The 16,634-nt window shown below is 44.2% G+C and overlaps 1 protein-coding gene across 6 annotated transcripts in view; it reads left to right on the forward strand.

The window, feature by feature from the left end:
* ADSL (adenylosuccinate lyase) overlaps positions 1 to 16,634 on the forward strand; it is a 663,305-nt gene that overhangs the window by 196,792 nt on the left and 449,879 nt on the right. For all 6 annotated transcript variants that reach the window (XM_044068286.1, XM_044068279.1, XM_044068264.1 and 3 more), the window contains one exon: positions 1,491 to 1,537. In XM_044068286.1, the coding sequence (XP_043924221.1) occupies positions 1,491 to 1,537 (47 nt within the window). The remainder of the gene's footprint in view (positions 1 to 1,490; positions 1,538 to 16,634) is intronic.

The following is a 16,634-nucleotide window of genomic DNA, read 5'->3' on the forward strand; positions in this document are numbered from 1 at the left end:
TATTTTGTTGTAGTTCAGTGGTTTTCAACCTTGTTGTGATGTTGGTTGGCTTTGGTGCTTTGTGTTGGTGTTCTGTGGCTGCAAATTGTTTGGTTTCAGGCAATTCTTTCATCTAGTCCATCTGATCCTCCTTGGTTTATCATATTTAAGATTAAAAGCTTGAATAACTGACTGACAGTGGTTAGGTTTCCTCTGATAGGAGATTGTCCATGTCCCTACCGTCACAGATAGAGGAGGGGATTCTGAGCATTTGAAAGCTGTCACTGTGGGTTTATGTAGACACAGAACCTATATGCCATTGAGACCGTGCGAAATTTGAACATCTACCGTTACAGGTAAGTAGGAGCATATTGCCTGCAATATGCTACATTTGGGGTGGAATACAAGTGTAGGAAAACACTTTGCCTTGTACGCTTTCTAGGAGAGATTTAGAATAAAGGTTGTATGTTAATGGCTTTTTCCCATGTGTTCTGTTTTTTTTGCATTTTTCACCTTCTGCTGGTACAGTAGCACCCTGGAATGACGCACAAAAAATGATAGTTTGTGTGGTCTTATAAATGGAGGGGGTTCTTAGAAGGTGGGCAGAGAGAAATGCTTTGTGTAACCATAAACAGTCTTGTGCAGTGGTGTATCTCAAGAGCTGAAGGAAGGATCTTGTCACAATAGACTACTAAACTACAGTAAGAATGTTAAAAAAAAACTCTAACAGTAGGAGTATTCATAATGGTGGAAACTAGGAAAACATGAAATCTCAAGAAAGAAAAGAAATGGACTGATGTGAGCAAATGCTTATGTAGAATCTTATAGTGGTTCAGTTTGCCATCTCCCTTTGCTGTAGTTAAAGGAGTTCTACAAAAAATAGTGTCTTGGCATATGATATGTTATAGTTCAACCTATGCCTAAAGTTTGTTTTTTCATGGGAGTTTGTGTTGAGAGGTGTCCAGTCCTGACTGGCTGAAATGCCATGATGTAATGTTGATGCTTGCATTCAGCGGCCAGAGCTAACATTCTTGAGTATCTAGACTTGTACGCAGTTAAATGAGAAAGTCAGAGAGTTTTGGTCATGTATCCCCTAGGTCATAGTCATAAAACTAATTTCAGTTTTTATTGGTTATTTGACAAAGGTGGGAGGTTGGCATAATGGTTAAGGTGGTTACCTTAATGACACAAAGTATAGGGTTTGATTCTCCTATGGGTTAATTGGCTAGGCTTAAAATGGCCCACGAGGGCAGTTTGCGTAGTACTAATCCATGAACCTATAAATCCACAGTCTTGTCAATTTCCTTAGTTTTGTACTTAATAAACCACTGTGCCAAAACAACTTTAGTCCATTCTCACCCAAAAAATTACTTTGGGTATTGAAAGGTGGAGATGCATATTTGTCTTTAATGCTAATCTTGTTTTATTTTTCTGTTGAGCTTTTTGGGGAATGATGAATCAAAAGTTCACATGAAACACTTTTTGCTCAGTACAAATATCTTCTATTTCAGGTAGAAGAGCTGGATAGGTTGGTGACTGAAATGGCAGGATTTAAAAGGTGAGTATGTAATAACACTTGGTTTGAGTTAATTATTTGAAATGTGTTCACAAATCTTGTGTTTGAATGATAAGGCTAGCTTTGGCTTAACAAAAATACATTTAATTATGAATCTTTTGATCATGGAATGTACTCATTTGGGTTGTAAAGAAGATAGATGTACATATAAATGTGCTCTCAGAATGTGTACTGCAATGTATGGAGTGTTGGAATATTTTCACAACAGTTTAATAACAAGGTCTTAATTGCCAACTAGTGTTGTGTATAAAGAAGCTGCCCAAAGCAGCAAACTAGGAAGTTGGTTCCTCTTGTGGAAGACCCTGAAACAGTCGAGGTATGAGAGACAAATCTGGAATAACCTGTAGGGGTTTCTTGTGAAAATATCTGCTTGTAGAGCTTGAATATTGGCCCTGGGAGAGTCCTGCAGACTTGGACTTTTTTTTCCAAAAGACAGTCTGTGTCCTGAATGGGTTGTGTGAACTGAACACTGTTAATGAGAAGTAAGTAAAAGTATAGTTAACTTGTTTCTTCCTGTAAGCCATCTGGGATGTGATTTTTCTGTTTTATTAAACTACATGGTTTACTGAATAAATCTATAAGTCCTGTCTCCACAAGTAGTTGGTCAAAGACTTGCCAATTTTCATTTCTTTGCAGTAATATTTCTGCGAAGTACAAACCTTTATGCTGGCCGGCATAGCTGCCAACCCCAGGAATGCACCATTTATTTCATTTTATTTTGTAAACTGGACTAGGGACCATGCCAGCCATGACTCAAGGTAGGTGGCAGAGACAATTATTACATGTGATATATAGGGCCGGCTTAATGGTTAAGATCCCCCAGCCTCAGCTGAGAATAGGCTATTGCTTAGTCGGGCATACCTGGTTAAATGTCAAAATAAATACATAAATCTTTAAATTGCAGGTACAAGGTACAGGTTTTGATTCTGACCTCAGGTTATTAGCTAGGCTTGTAATAGTTTGCAGACTGATAACCTAGTATTTACCTATACACACCTACATATTCAGACTTTTTCACATTTATGTTCAACTATAGTATATCACTGTTAGTTTTCAGAATAGGCTAAAGCTGTCCATACCTGTAGCAAAGGAGCACCACATGCTCAGAGCTCAGGAGCTGCAGATAAAAGTTTATAACAAGAAAAACTTGCCCATTGAAATTAGTTACATAAAACTGGAGAATACATTTTTTTCAGGTCCAATGGATGATGCTTCATGGTCCTTCCTGTCTCCTACTTTTGGGAAGTTTAGACCCCTTCTTCATTGCCAAGTTTTTGGGTTGTACCTTCTTGGCACTCCTCCTGAATTCTTTACTGCCCTTGGTTCCAGTGAAGTAGAATTTTGACTCGGTCACTGGTGTATCACAGCTGAAAGCAGTGTCAGCTTCACCTATGATCTCAGTTTCTGGTTGGCAGCCCTCTAAGTTGGTGCCTTCGACAACTTTGAAACTGTTTATAAATTATCTTGCTATTGATTGCGTCATTGCTGGCGAAACATTTGACCCATGGACTCTGTTCATCCATCATTATTGATGTCCTTGATTTTGTTAGAGCCATTGTTGATGCTTTCATGGTCTGCTTTCATCTGTCGGGGTTGATGCTGTGAGTGCTGGCCTCAGGGTTGACAGATTTCATTCTTAATGATCAGGTTTTTGGGGTCAGAATGAGGGACTACTTGCCCAGTACTTTGTTGCAGATCATGTTAAGCCTGTATCCCTTGGGGTCAGTCCCATTATCTCTGGGGATGGCATTGGTCTCTGCTGTTTACTGATGATGATGCAACCCCAGCTGTGTGTGTCACTCTTGGCACTTAACAGTCTTTGACTTCTGTCTAAGGCTTGCTTTTTATTTCACCTTGACTACCCCCCATCTCTTTAACTAGAACACTACGATGCAGGGTTTGGTAGGCTTTGGCAGTGTACCTCTTTCATATCTAGTAAAGTTTATCCTTCTTGGACCTGTCACATCTATGGAAAGTTAAGTAAGTTTAAGTGCAGAAGGAGCCACGTGAACTCCCCTCAGGAGTCTCTTACACCAGATATTGGCAAGGACAAGTGTTTAGATTACAGCCATCCTCTCGATTCACCCCAAACTTGGAAATGTTTTGGATATGATGGGGGAGAAAGGGGGATGGGTCTACTGACTTCATGATGTCTCCTCAGCATATCCTGTGGGAGGATTTTTGTACTCCCCTAATTCCTTCCTAGGTGATCCCTTAGTTGGGAAGATGGTCTGGCTGGTGATTAGTTCAACATGGGAAAAAACCTGAGATTGTAGCCCATGAACCAAAGAGACCAGACATGATCCTAGGATCTCCAAAGATACGGACCTGTGGGGCAGAAATGCCCAAAATAGACTTTATTCTACAGGTAGCCCATAATTCGGTTCTGCTACCCATCCCCCAGTAGAGTCCTGGGCAGTGGATAGATTTGAGATGCAGGTTTATATATTTTCTGTGTTAATTGTGTGGGCTGTAAATTACTTTTGTAATGCGTTTTCATTGAACGTTGGTTGACAAAATGGATCTGTTGCTCTAAGAGTCTCCGATGGTGAATTGAACATTCACTCCTTTGGAGCTCAGGAAGTTTGCACTGTAACTTCCAATGGGCGGAGCCTAAGCCTTTTGACAGAATGAAATTAAGTCCTCGCATTTCAAGCAGTGTTCATATCTCTGGAACCATAAGAGTTATGAAAGAAATATAAATGGCAAACTATTCAGCACAAGCTATTTTTTGTAGTGGCAGTGTTCTTTAGGTTCTAGGTCTTAAAACAAAGATTATAAGCCACAGTAAACAAAGTAACTAGTAAGTTTGTAATATTTTGTAAACAACTTACAATATCTCAGTAGCCACTAAAGTTGCATATATGCTATCTGCAGCATTTTATTCTTCTAGCTGAGAGCTTTCACATGAGGCTATGGAGTTCTGTCTGTGTTGCTTGGCTGTTGAGATATTTAGAATAATGTGAAAATTATAGCTATAAAAATTAATATTAAAAACAACAGTTAATATCTACTTACCTGGACTAGACAGAGGTCAGATATTAATGGAGTTGTTTGCCATTGTGTAAGCTTTAAGATGAAATCTTTTAAAAACTTGTACGTAGCATGGTTTTAGAATTATTGATGCAAATATGAATAAACAATATTTGACGCCTAGAGGCATCAGTAGGAGTTAACTGCAGATGCACCTGGAGGCATCACTGGGATGTAATGAGTTAAGATAATCTCAGATAGAGCCATGTCTTCCACTACCAATGTCACCGTGAATCCAGCCCACATTTCAATGCGGTAAGAGCAACAGGTACCAGATTACTCCTATAACACCATGCCTGGTTCCATCTTTCAGGTGGCTTTTGAGAGTTCCTTTTGGTGGGTTAGCTCCTTCAGCAATTAATACTGAACTGAATAAATGGGACCACGATGACAACCTCATAGCTATTGATGTGGAATGTGAAGCTCCATAACACTGTTCTCTAGAAAGCAATAGGCATGACCAGCAACAAACAATTGAGATTTTTAGGAGGCTGCTGCAGTTTCCAGAATAGTCACTAGCCCAACAGCAGTACTAATCTGCAGAAACAGGGATACCATGGTCCTGTTTCTGGAGAATAGTAGTCCAGTCATTGAGGCTTTACCTGACTCTCCCACTCTCTCAGGGGTAGACTGTCCCTTTGCATGGCCATATGGTTGGCCATCACAATAAATTACTAGATCAGGCCAGTGATGTCTACAAGGTGCAAAATTCTATTCCACCTGCCTCCCAATCCCTCTCTTCTTACCTTGCCAGATGTTCTACTCCATCAAAAGTGGCTGGCTGATAGAGAGATGCTACACATATCAAATGAACCCTTCAAAGAGGTCCTACAGGACCGTAAAGGATGTGATTTCTATTCCCGTATTCTTTTTAATTCTAAAAATGACCAAGGACTTCAGGCCCATTCTTGATCTGAATGTCCTAAACTGAGTAATTTTCAAAGACCTCTTTGCTGATGGTCACAGTGCAGTTCATCATTCACAGTCTGCTAGATGGTGAACAAGTATTCTTTCTGCAATGCCCGATACCTACTTTCACATCAAGATTGCCAAGGAGCCCAGAAGATGTTCTTCATGTTTCACTGTTGCATTCATCACATTTGGATTATCCTGCCAGGGGTAGCCTCAGTCGGCCGGAATACTAGAGGCTTAGTATTTCTGCGTCGGTCGGTGTTGCTCCAGGACTGACGTCAGGTCATCAGTGGTATAAAATCAGGCAGCCAATGCCATTACATCAGTCTTTCTTGCTGAGGAGCCCGAAGCAGTTCGCATGAGTGCCGGTTGGCCTGCTACCTAGTTTTCGTTTCTGAGTTGAAGTTGAAGTCTTCTAAAGCCAAGTACCCCGTTGGGGATCCTTTTTTCTTGGTCTAACCAATGTCAGAAAAAGTTAACAGTTGTCTTGCCTGTGGAAAGCAAATACCACACTGAGACTTCTGTTCTTACTGCGTCACATGTTTAGGCCCAGACCAACATCCCTCGCTGTTGCTTTTGTGCTTTGTTCAATGGCAGGACTATATGTTGCCGGGCCGTTATTGTAGCTAGATATTTTCGCTCTCAGTCCTCGAATTCGGATATGACTTCGGTAAGCCATCCAACTACCAATCTTCCGAAAAAACGTAAGGATAAAGACAGACCGCACAGATACAACTGCCATCGTTGCTTCCGTTAAGCTAGTCATCAGTTCACCGGTCCTCAGTGTGATGCTTTTGCAGCCCCTAATGCCTGCTTCTGTGGATTCGCAGGCCACTACCGTGACCCTTTTGGAGTCTGGTATGCCGCGAGACTCTTCTTCGACTAAGGATCCTGCGGATGTCTCTACCTTGGATGGGTCCGGAGCCTCTCAGCAGGCACCGGCTTCTGAGGAAGTACTTCCCACTACCGATACTCGACACAAATCAATGACTTCTTTTGCGTCTTCAGTTCTTTCTAAAACTACCGAGTTTCTAAGGCCCAGGGTACGAACTACTCCTAAAAAACAGATGATCCAAGCTCAGGCACCTGCTTCCTTGCCTCAATCTCAAATTATTAAAATGGGGAAAGACCTTATGCTTATTAGGGGAAGCCAGACTACCCTTTCCAAAAGAAAGACTTGTCCCCAGTAGTTTTATCTGAACAGGAGTCCAATGACTTTGATGCTTCTGAATATGAAGACATGCAACCCCTCTCTGCTTTTGAGAATTCTGATGCAGAGGAATCCATTCCTTCTGCCTCTGCATCCAAGGATTTTTCTTTTGGTGATACCCTTCATACTTTAAGGGAGCATTTCCAGTGGGAATGTCAGGACTACCCTCAGTCAAAAAAGACTCTGGGAATTCTTAGATTTACCACAGCACAGCACTCTGGGTGATGAATTTTTAATCCCTTTCAGACACCACTACTCGGAGGACGTGCTTCTAGTTCTGAGGGAGGCCAGCAAACTGACTACTAGGATAATCCTTCTTATCGAAATGGGAAACATTTTCCAACTGGTGTCTCCATAAGGACAGGGATCCCTGCCAGGCAGACCCCCCCCCCAAATCCTTATCTGTGTGTGTGAACTAATTAAGGCTAGTCTTTCGTTCTCTTCAGTGAAAGTCCACCTGTCTACAATTTCAGCCTGTCTACCACTTGATCTCCTTTTACTAACCAGGCTAGATGTCAAATTATTTCTGAAAGGGGTCTTACACATCAGACCACCAAGAAAACCCATCTCACCCCCCTGGGACCTAAACTTCATTCAGGAAAAAACTAACACTGGCCTCATTCGAACCAGCTAGTGCTGCTACACTCGAATTGTGTACATGGAAGACTGTACTGCTGGTGGCTGTTACCTCAGCTAGGAGGGTATCAGAGTTACAAGCTCTAATGGCCTGCTCTCCCTACACTGCCTTCCACAAGGATAGGGTAACCCTATGTACTAACCTTCTTTCATGCTTAAAGTGATCAACAAACTGTCCTTAAACCATTCCATTCACCTGCCCACTTTCTTCCCCTCTCCAACCAATGACAGTGAGAGGCTACTTCATTCCCTGGATGTGCACAGACAGCTAAGGTTTTATCTAGACAAAACTAAGTAAATCAGAAAATCTAACCAACTCTTAGTATCCTTTGGCCCCTGGGCAAGGCAGTCTCCAAACAAACCATTTCCTTTTGGATTAGGAAAACTATTTGCTTCTGCTACTCCCACTTTGGCAAGCACTTAACCCAGGGAGTAAGATCTCATTCTACCAGGGGCGTAGCAACTTCCAAAGCCTTCCACAGCAGCCTGGACACAGTCTCCGTACGGGAAACAGCCACTTGGTCCACCATTCACACCTTCACCGGACACTACAAATTTGACCAGGTCTCCAAAGCACAGGCAGGGCTTGCTAGAGCAATCCAAGGTTTTTTGGAATCAGCTACATCTCCCGCCACCCTTCCCTCTAATTAAGCTGTGGTAATCTCCCTCACTAAGAATACTGCAACATAGGAATAGTAGTACATAGAATAGCTGTGAAAAATCTTACCATAACCATAGATTCCCTTCTGTTCCATGTTGCAGTATTCCTTCCCACCCACCTATCTCCCTTTTTTACTATCGACCAGTCTAAAGGGCACTCTAAGCCACTACCCTAGAATAGTGTCATACTAGCCAGCATATGACACTTTGCACCTCTATTTGACATCACTTATTACTCTGTGGGAAGTCCGACTGGGTAGTTTAAGTTATGAGGTCTGTGGGTGCGACATCATATTTAAGGTCCCTGGCTTTTGGCCCTAAGTGTGACGTCCCATGCACCTATAGCAGCCAGACTTAAACTTTTGTATAGGAGACAACGTTTGGGTCACCTGAGGCTGGGAATCCTGCACTAAGAATACTGCAACATGGAAGAGAAGGACATCTGTGGTTATGGTAAGATTTTACAAAACTATTCTTTCTCTGTAGGCAAGAGAAAAAAAACTCTTTTTGGTCTTGGAAGAGGGTGCGAATGATGCTGTATCGCAAAACTGACCTAAGAAGCCTAATTCCTGTGGATGATCCCCATCTTTGGGTCAGTCTTTCTATGTTTTTCCCAAAAAGAAAACTAAGGTTGGGAGAGTGGCCTAAAGGGTTGGGAGGGTGGCCTAATGGTTAAGGTGTTTGCCTTGCAAACACAAGGTCCAGGGTTTGAGTCTCACAAATGATAATTGGCTAGGCTTACAATGGCTCGCAAGGGCAGTTAGCCTAGTACTAACCTATGAGCACAGACCTTTGGCCATTTCTCCTGTCCTGGATGATGATGATGATGTTTTTATGGAATCTAGTTTGGTACTTCTGCTGTGCAGCCTGTCACCCCTGCCACCTACCTCAGATCCAAACACTCCTGACCCAGAAGAATGGAGAATTCATGCATCCCCAATTGCAGATCCTCAACCTGGCAGCCTGGCTTATTCCTTGACCTGTCCTTAAGCTGCCAGCATAACCAAACAAGTCCTAGATGTTATACGTGAGGCCAGACGTCCCAGCACTAGGAAATCCTATGCTGACAAGTGGAAAAGGTTTTTCACCTGGATCCAGGCTAAGGGAGCCGAAACAGCACAGCCCTCCCTACCTCTCATCCTAGATTACCTAGCAGACCTACTGCACAGAGGTCTGTCCTTCTCTTCTATTAAAAGTCATGCCTCTGCCATCTCTGCTCATTACAGCACAGAGCCACCTCTCTTCTCAACCTTCTCATCAAACTGTTCCTAAGAAGGCCTAACAACTTAAGGCCAGCCAGAAGAGCTCCTACCCCAGCTTTGGGACCTTACGTTTGTGTTGGAAAAGCTCACCGTACCTCACTTTGAACCTGCAGCTTCAGCAGAGTTAAAATTCCTCTCTTGGAAAACGGCCTTGCTTCTGGTCATCACTTCAGCTAGAAGAGTTTCAGAGCTACAAGCAGATGTCCTTCAAGGATGCATCTGCAGGCATCACATATGGGTTGTCCTGCCTCAGGCAGCCCTTCGGTCGGCCGGATTCCAAAGTCTGGGTCCGGCGTCGGCTCATGTCGCACTTTCCCCGATGTCAGAGCGCCTGGGGTATAAAAGCATCAGCCAACGCCATCTTCCTCAGTCTTTCTTGCCGCGTGGTGCCCGAAGCAGAAGCAGTTCGCAAGTGCCGGTCGGCCAGCTCCTGTAATTCAGCTACCGAAGACTTCAAAAAGCTAAGTACCCCGTTGGGGACTCTTTCCTGCCTCAGCCGATGTCAGATAAAGTTAATAATTGTTTAACTTGTGGGAAACAAATACCTCATAAGGATTTCCACTCTTACTGCCTCCCCTGCCTAGGCCCAGACCACGACGTCTCGGCCTGTTCAGCCTGTGCTTCCTTCAACCGACGCACTCTTAGATGTCGGGCGGAGTTTGCAGAGGAATTTTTTGGGGCTAGTTTTTCGTATAAGATGCCGTCAGAGACTCCGACTTCTCATTTAGTTAAGAAACGGAAGGACAAGGACCGACACACGCGGGCCGCGGTTTCGGCTGAAACCACGGCCAGGCCTACCGCGAGTGTCTCTGTCTCGGCTGAAACAGAGTCCTTGGTACTTCCAATTACCAAAACCGCTCAACCGACTACCTCGGTCCCGGAGGCCCCGGCTGAGTCTGTTATTGAATTTCCAACAGAAACTGGTGTCCTGGAACCTTCCGACACCATTCCTTTAGACAAATCTACTCCAGCACGTGGTGCAGCCAGGCCTCCTGCATCCATGTCCATTAAGGCTTTCTCCAGGGCTAAAGCTGCTAAACTCTCAAAAGCTTTCCCTCCCAAGGTTATCCCTCAGGAACCCTCTACTGGTTCACCGATTCTAACCTTAGCAGAGGATCTTATCTCCTTAATTAGGGGCTCTCAACCTCATCCGGACAGGGGCTCTCAACCTCCTCCAGACAAAAGGCCCAGGGTTGAGCCCTCTGATCCCCACTCCTCAGATGAGGCCTCTGATGGCTCTACTCTCTCGGACCACCAGGAAGAGGCTTTTTCGGCCTACGAGGATTCTGATGCAGAGGAATCTATTCCCTCGGCCTCCCATCCTGAAGAGTTTTCCTTTGGGGAGACACTACACACCATGGGAGAGCATTTCCAATGGCAGGGCCAGGAATTCTCTGATTCCAGGAAAAGATTAAGGACCTTTTTACATTTGCCTCAGCATAGACCTTTAGCTATTCCTCCTGTTTTGAATGTCATTGATGATGTGTACTCTGACTCTAGCACAACCCCTGATTCTCTCCCTCCGGCTCCTGCCAAACCCGATAGGTACTACAGGGTCCCGGACTCATCTTTACCTTTACAAGGCCCACTCTACTGATCCAGAAACTATTTCCCAGGGCCCTAAAGGGGTTGCAGCTGCCACTGCTAAAAATCCTCTCCCCTCTGAAAGGGAGTCCAGAGCTTTAGAGAGATGGGGTAAAAAAGTGTATACTTCTGCTACTCTTTCTATGAGGGCATTAAATTGTCAATTTCATATGATACAGTACCAAGAGTATTTGTTAGATGAATTGCATAAAAAACTGTCTTCACCTGACCCCCTAGACCGCAAGTCACTTCAGGATCTGGAACATAACTAACAACAGGTTAGCAACCATTTCTTGCAATGTGGTTATGATGCATTGGAAGCTTCATGTAGGTCAGCTATGACTGGTGCAGTCATACGCAGGCATGCTTGGCTGAAGGAACAATCTCTGCCAGACCATGTTAAAGCAAAGCTGCTGGATGCCCCTCTGGAAAAGCAAAAGTTATTTGGCTCCACGGCTCAGGAGGTCCTAAAGAAATTTGAAGAAAAGGCAAAATCCGTACAAACAGTCAAAGATTTTCTCCAAGTACAACCACCAAGATTCAGCAGGAATTGGCCTTCCAAGAATTGGTCCTTTCCAGACACAGAGAGGTTTCAGAGAGGCAAGAACAGGCATGCTAGAGGTAGAGGGCAAGCTAGAGGCTCCTACAGAGGATGTCAATGGCAGCCTCCCAACCAGAGAGGTAATGCAGGACCTTCAACTGCTGCACAAGGACAGGCTCAATGACTTTACTTTGACACCGCCAACCAGGGCTCAATTGGAAGCACATTGGGCGGAAAGCTTTCTTTATTCTCAGAAAATTGGCACAGTATTACAAGGGACAAATGGACACTACAAATAATAGACAAAGGATACAGGTTTCATTTCCACACATTACCAAAAAGAAAGGACATGCCAGACCTGCCACCGAATCAAAGGGCAGAGGCTTTGAAACAAATTTCTAGCTTAATGCAAATGAAAGCTATAGAGAAGGTTCCTCTCTCAGAACAAGGCCAAGGATTTTATTCCAGACTCTTCCTTGTTCCAAGAAAAGAAAAACAATGGAGGCCTATTCTCGACTTGTCCGCACTGAATACTTATCTCATTGTGCCAAAGTTCAAAATGCTGACTCTACAGCAGCTCCTTCCCATGCTGGGCAAGGGGTCTTGGCTGGTAACTCTAGACCTCAAGGAGGCATACCTGCATGTCCCTATCAGACAAAGTTGCAGAAGACACCTCAGATTTCTTGCAGGGTCAGAGCATTATCAATTCTCAGCATTGCCCTTTGGCTTATCTACTGCTCCCAGAGTATTCACGAAATGCCTGGCATCCGTAATTGCACACTGCAGACTTCAGGGGATTCAAATATACCCATATCTAGACGACTGCCTTATACAAGCAGACAGCCAACAAACTTTGGTAAAACACTTGAATTATGCCATCCACCTACTTCAGGCCTTGGGATATACAATCAACTTTCACAAATCAAGACTTGTTCCATCCCAAAGAATAACCTTTCTGGGTGCAGATCTAGATACAACCACCCAAATGGCCTTCCTCACAGAAGAAAAACAAAGTCAACTACCAGATTACTTCAAAAATCTGACAAGACAAACCCAGCTGACTGCAAGGAAAATCCTGCAGGCTCTGGGTTACATGGCTTCTTGCATTCTTCTGATTCCGCAAGCAAGACTACATATGAGGAAACTACAATGGTACCTAAGGAGTTTATGGACTCAGCACAGTCACAGCCTGGAAACTTTGATACCACTCATTCCATGCCTTCAAAAGGAATTTCTGTGGTGGGCTCAAGCAAGCCAGTCAAACAGTGGTCTGCCTTTCAGCAAGCCAATAGCCAGCCAAACCATTACAACAGACGCTTCAGACCACGGATGGGGAGCGCACATGGAGGGCAGATGCATTCAAGGTCTATGGTCACAAAAAGAGCTACGCATGCACATAAACCAAAAGGAAATGCTGGCAGTGGTACATGCAGTCGAAGCCTTCAAACCCTTTCTGCATCATGGCCGTCTGCTAATAAGGACAGACAACACCACGGTTATGTGGTACATAAACGAGCAAGGAGGCACCCATTCCTATCCTCTTTGCAGGCTGGCAATGAATCTATGGGAACTTTCCTTGAAACTCAATATACAGCTACAATCCCAGTTTGTGCCAGGGAAAGACAATATACTGGCGGACAGCTTAAGCAGAAATATCATGGATGCACGAATGGATGCTGCACCCAGACATCTTTCTACAGATAACACAATCATGGGGGAGGCCGGACTTAGATCTTTTTGCCTCACCCCACAATCATCAACTGAAGAAATTCTGCTCAACGACGTACCACCCACAAGCATGGAAAGTGGACGCCCTCTCTTTCAGCTGGAGAACTCTAACAGTGTATGCATTTCCACCTCTCCCATTAATGACCAAGGTTTTACTGAAGATCAGGACAGAGCAGCCAAAAGTGATTCTGATAGCTTCGGACTGGCCAAGACAGAACTGGTACCCACTGTTAAAGAGCATGTCACGCACAAAACCATGGCCTCTTCCTCTATGGCCACTTCTACTGACACAGCACAATTACAAAACTCTGCATTCCAACCTGAAAACCTTGCAACTTACAGCCTGGAAAATACATTGACTCCTCTTCAGGACAAGCTATCCCAAAGAGTGAAAGATGATATTATGGAAGCTCGCCAGCCTTCCACAAGAAAGGCATATTCAGCAAAATGGAAAAGATTTCACATTTGGAACACCACAAAGGGCCTAGATGCGACAGTGATGAACATGGCACATGTCCTGGAATACTTGGCAGAAATGCTCCACAACGGTCTGTCTTACTCTTCCATTAAAATTCATGCTTCAGCAATTTCAGCAGAGTACAACACTGATCCACCTGTCTTCTCTCATCCTCTCCTAAGACAGTTTCTAAGAGGAATCAAAAACATCAATCCTCCAAGGAAACCACCTCTACCTACTTGGGACCTTAACTTCGTGTTGGAAAAACTAACACTGCCTCCCTTTGAACCAGCAGCATCTGCAGAACTACAGTTCCTGTCTTGGAAGACTGCTTTCCTTCTGGCCATAACCTCAGCAAGAAGAGTATCTGAGTTACAGGCCCTTATGGCAGTACAGCCATTTCTTATTTTTCATCAGGATAGAGTTTCATTGAGAACCAATCCTACATTTATGCCAAAGGTGGTATCCAGGGTTTCATTAAATCAAGCTATTCACTTGCCTACCTTCTTTCCAAATCCACAAAACAAAGGGGAGAAACTTCTGCACACCCTGGGCATACACAGGCAGTTGCGCTACTACTTGGACAGAACTAAAGGTTACAGTAAAACTGACCAGCTGTTGGTAGCATATGCTGCTGGTACACAAGGAAAAGCAATTTCCAAACAGACAATTTCAAAATGGATAGGGAATTGCATTTTTTTGTTACTCCTTTCATGGAAAAACTGTGCCAGCTAACATTAGACCTCATTCCACGAGAGCCACAGCCACCTCCACAGCCTTCTTAAGAGGGGTGGCTACCAAGGACATTTTAGAAGCTGCTACATGGAGCTCCGTGCATACATTTGCCAAGCATTACAATTTACCTTTATATTCCAGATCCAGAGCAGGCTTTGCTACGGCAGTCCTGCAGGGCATTTTAGCTACACCATCCTTTACATAGTTCCTCCACCCCCAGATTGGCTATGGTATTCTACCCATATGTGATGACTGCAGATGCATCCTTGAAGGACATAGTACAGTTTTGTACCTACCATAAATGTAGATGTCCGATAGGTATGCATCTGCAGTCAGGTTTACCCTCCCTCCTTCCCCTCTGTGGTATTTCTTGGGTACTTACCCCTCTTATGGCTAGCTGGGGTGATCTATTATGGTGTATTTGTTTTTATATTATTGTGCATATTTGGATTTTTAAATACATCCCTCCAAATTTAGCCTTCCTTAGAGGGCACCTGGCATCTGGGGCAAGAAAAACTGAGGAAGATGGCATCGGCTGATGCTTTTATACCCCAGGCGCTCTGACTTCGGGGAAAGTGCGACATCAGCCGACGCCGGACCCAGACTTTGGAATCCGGCCGACCGAAGGGCTGCCTGAGACAGGACAACCCATATGTGATGACTGCAGATGCATACCTATCGGACATCTACATTTATGGTAGGTACAAAACTGTACTTTATGGCTGTAGAGCCCTTCATCATTTTCCATGCTGACAGGGTCTCCCTCAGGACGAACCCATCCTTCATGCCTAAAGTGGTATCCAGTGTGGCTCTCAACCAATCCATTCATTGCCCACCTTTTCCCCTAAACCACAAAAGAAGGGGGAAAGGATTCTGCACTCTCTAGATGTGCACAGACATCTCAGATCCTATCTGGATAGGACTAAATATTTTAGAAATACTGACCAATTGTTAGTCAGCTTCACAGCAGGGGCAGAGGGCAATGTTATATCCAAACAATCTCCAAGTGGATAGCACACTGCATCCATTTCGGCTGTAAACAGCATGGGAAACCGCCCCCAAAGGGGGTCAGGACTCATTCCACCAGGGCAACCTCCACCTCTGAAGCTTTTCTCAGAGGGGTCCCCACCAGGGACATCCTGGAGGCTGCAACATGGACTTCTGTTCATACCTTCACCAAGCTTTACCACCTGCCTATCTTCTCCAAATCCAGGGCAGGCTTTGCCACCGCAGACTTGCAGGGCATTCTAGCCAGCTTCCAGTCTTCTTGACTGCCTCCATCCTTTATTTCAGCTTTGGGAATTAAACCAAATGTGATGACTGCAACAGTGAAACACGAAGAACATAGTACAGTTGTGTACACTTACCATAAATATAGATGTTTGAGTGTATTCAGTGTTGCAGTCCTGGTTTCCCCGTCCACCCCCCTTGTCTCTCTCTAGCTCTTTCTCTCTCCTTACAGGGAATTTTTGGTATTTATTTCCTACTGGTGGTGTTCTTCCACCATAACCTAGCTCCCTATGTGGGGCTCCTGACAGTTGAGGCAAGAAAAGCTGATGTAATGGCGTCGGCTGCCTGATTTTATACCACTGACAACCTGATGTCAGTCCTGGAGCGACAGCAACGGATGCAGAAATACTAAACCTCTGGTATTCGGGCCGACTGAGTGCAACCCCTGGCAGGATAACCCAAATGTGATGACTGCAACAGTGAATACTCTCGAATATCAACATTTATGGTAAGTGTACACAACTGTACTTTTTCTATAGTTCTGAGTCTGAGCCAGCTTTTATCAATTCCAGATACTTCCATTTAACATCACACAAGACCCAGCTGTTTATCAGATGCATTTCTGTAGTTGCAGTGAACCAGAGGCTGTAATCAGATCTCCTTACCTGGTTGACTGGTTTCTGGCCAATCCAGCTGTGCACACCTGATATCTGCAAGAGTGTCTTTGAGGAATTTCTTTCAGTCTTTTGGAAATACAAACAACATAGATTCATAGATGGGACCCCCTGAGACCCTTGCATTTGCTGGGTGTTCAATAGACAGTCTGTCTTACAAGTCACGTCTGCCTCATGACAAGATCCATCCTCTTCATACTGTAGTTAATCAAGTCATCCAGGCACATTTACTTCTGCATCTCTCTGCCTTAATGCCTTGGGTTTCACGGTAGGTTCTGTTTGTAATTCCGAATGTCAAATATTGCATGAGAGCTGCAGACTTTGAAAGCATAAAGGTATCCACTCATGTCACTTGCCAGTAAATCCATCTAAAACATAAAAGTTTCACATGTGACAGTGGATGTGTATGACGAACCA

Source organism: Protopterus annectens, chromosome 1.part0 (genome assembly GCF_019279795.1).
Source record: "Protopterus annectens isolate FY-2018-M chromosome 1.part0, PAN1.0, whole genome shotgun sequence".
Lineage (NCBI taxonomy): Eukaryota > Metazoa > Chordata > Ceratodontiformes > Protopteridae > Protopterus > Protopterus annectens.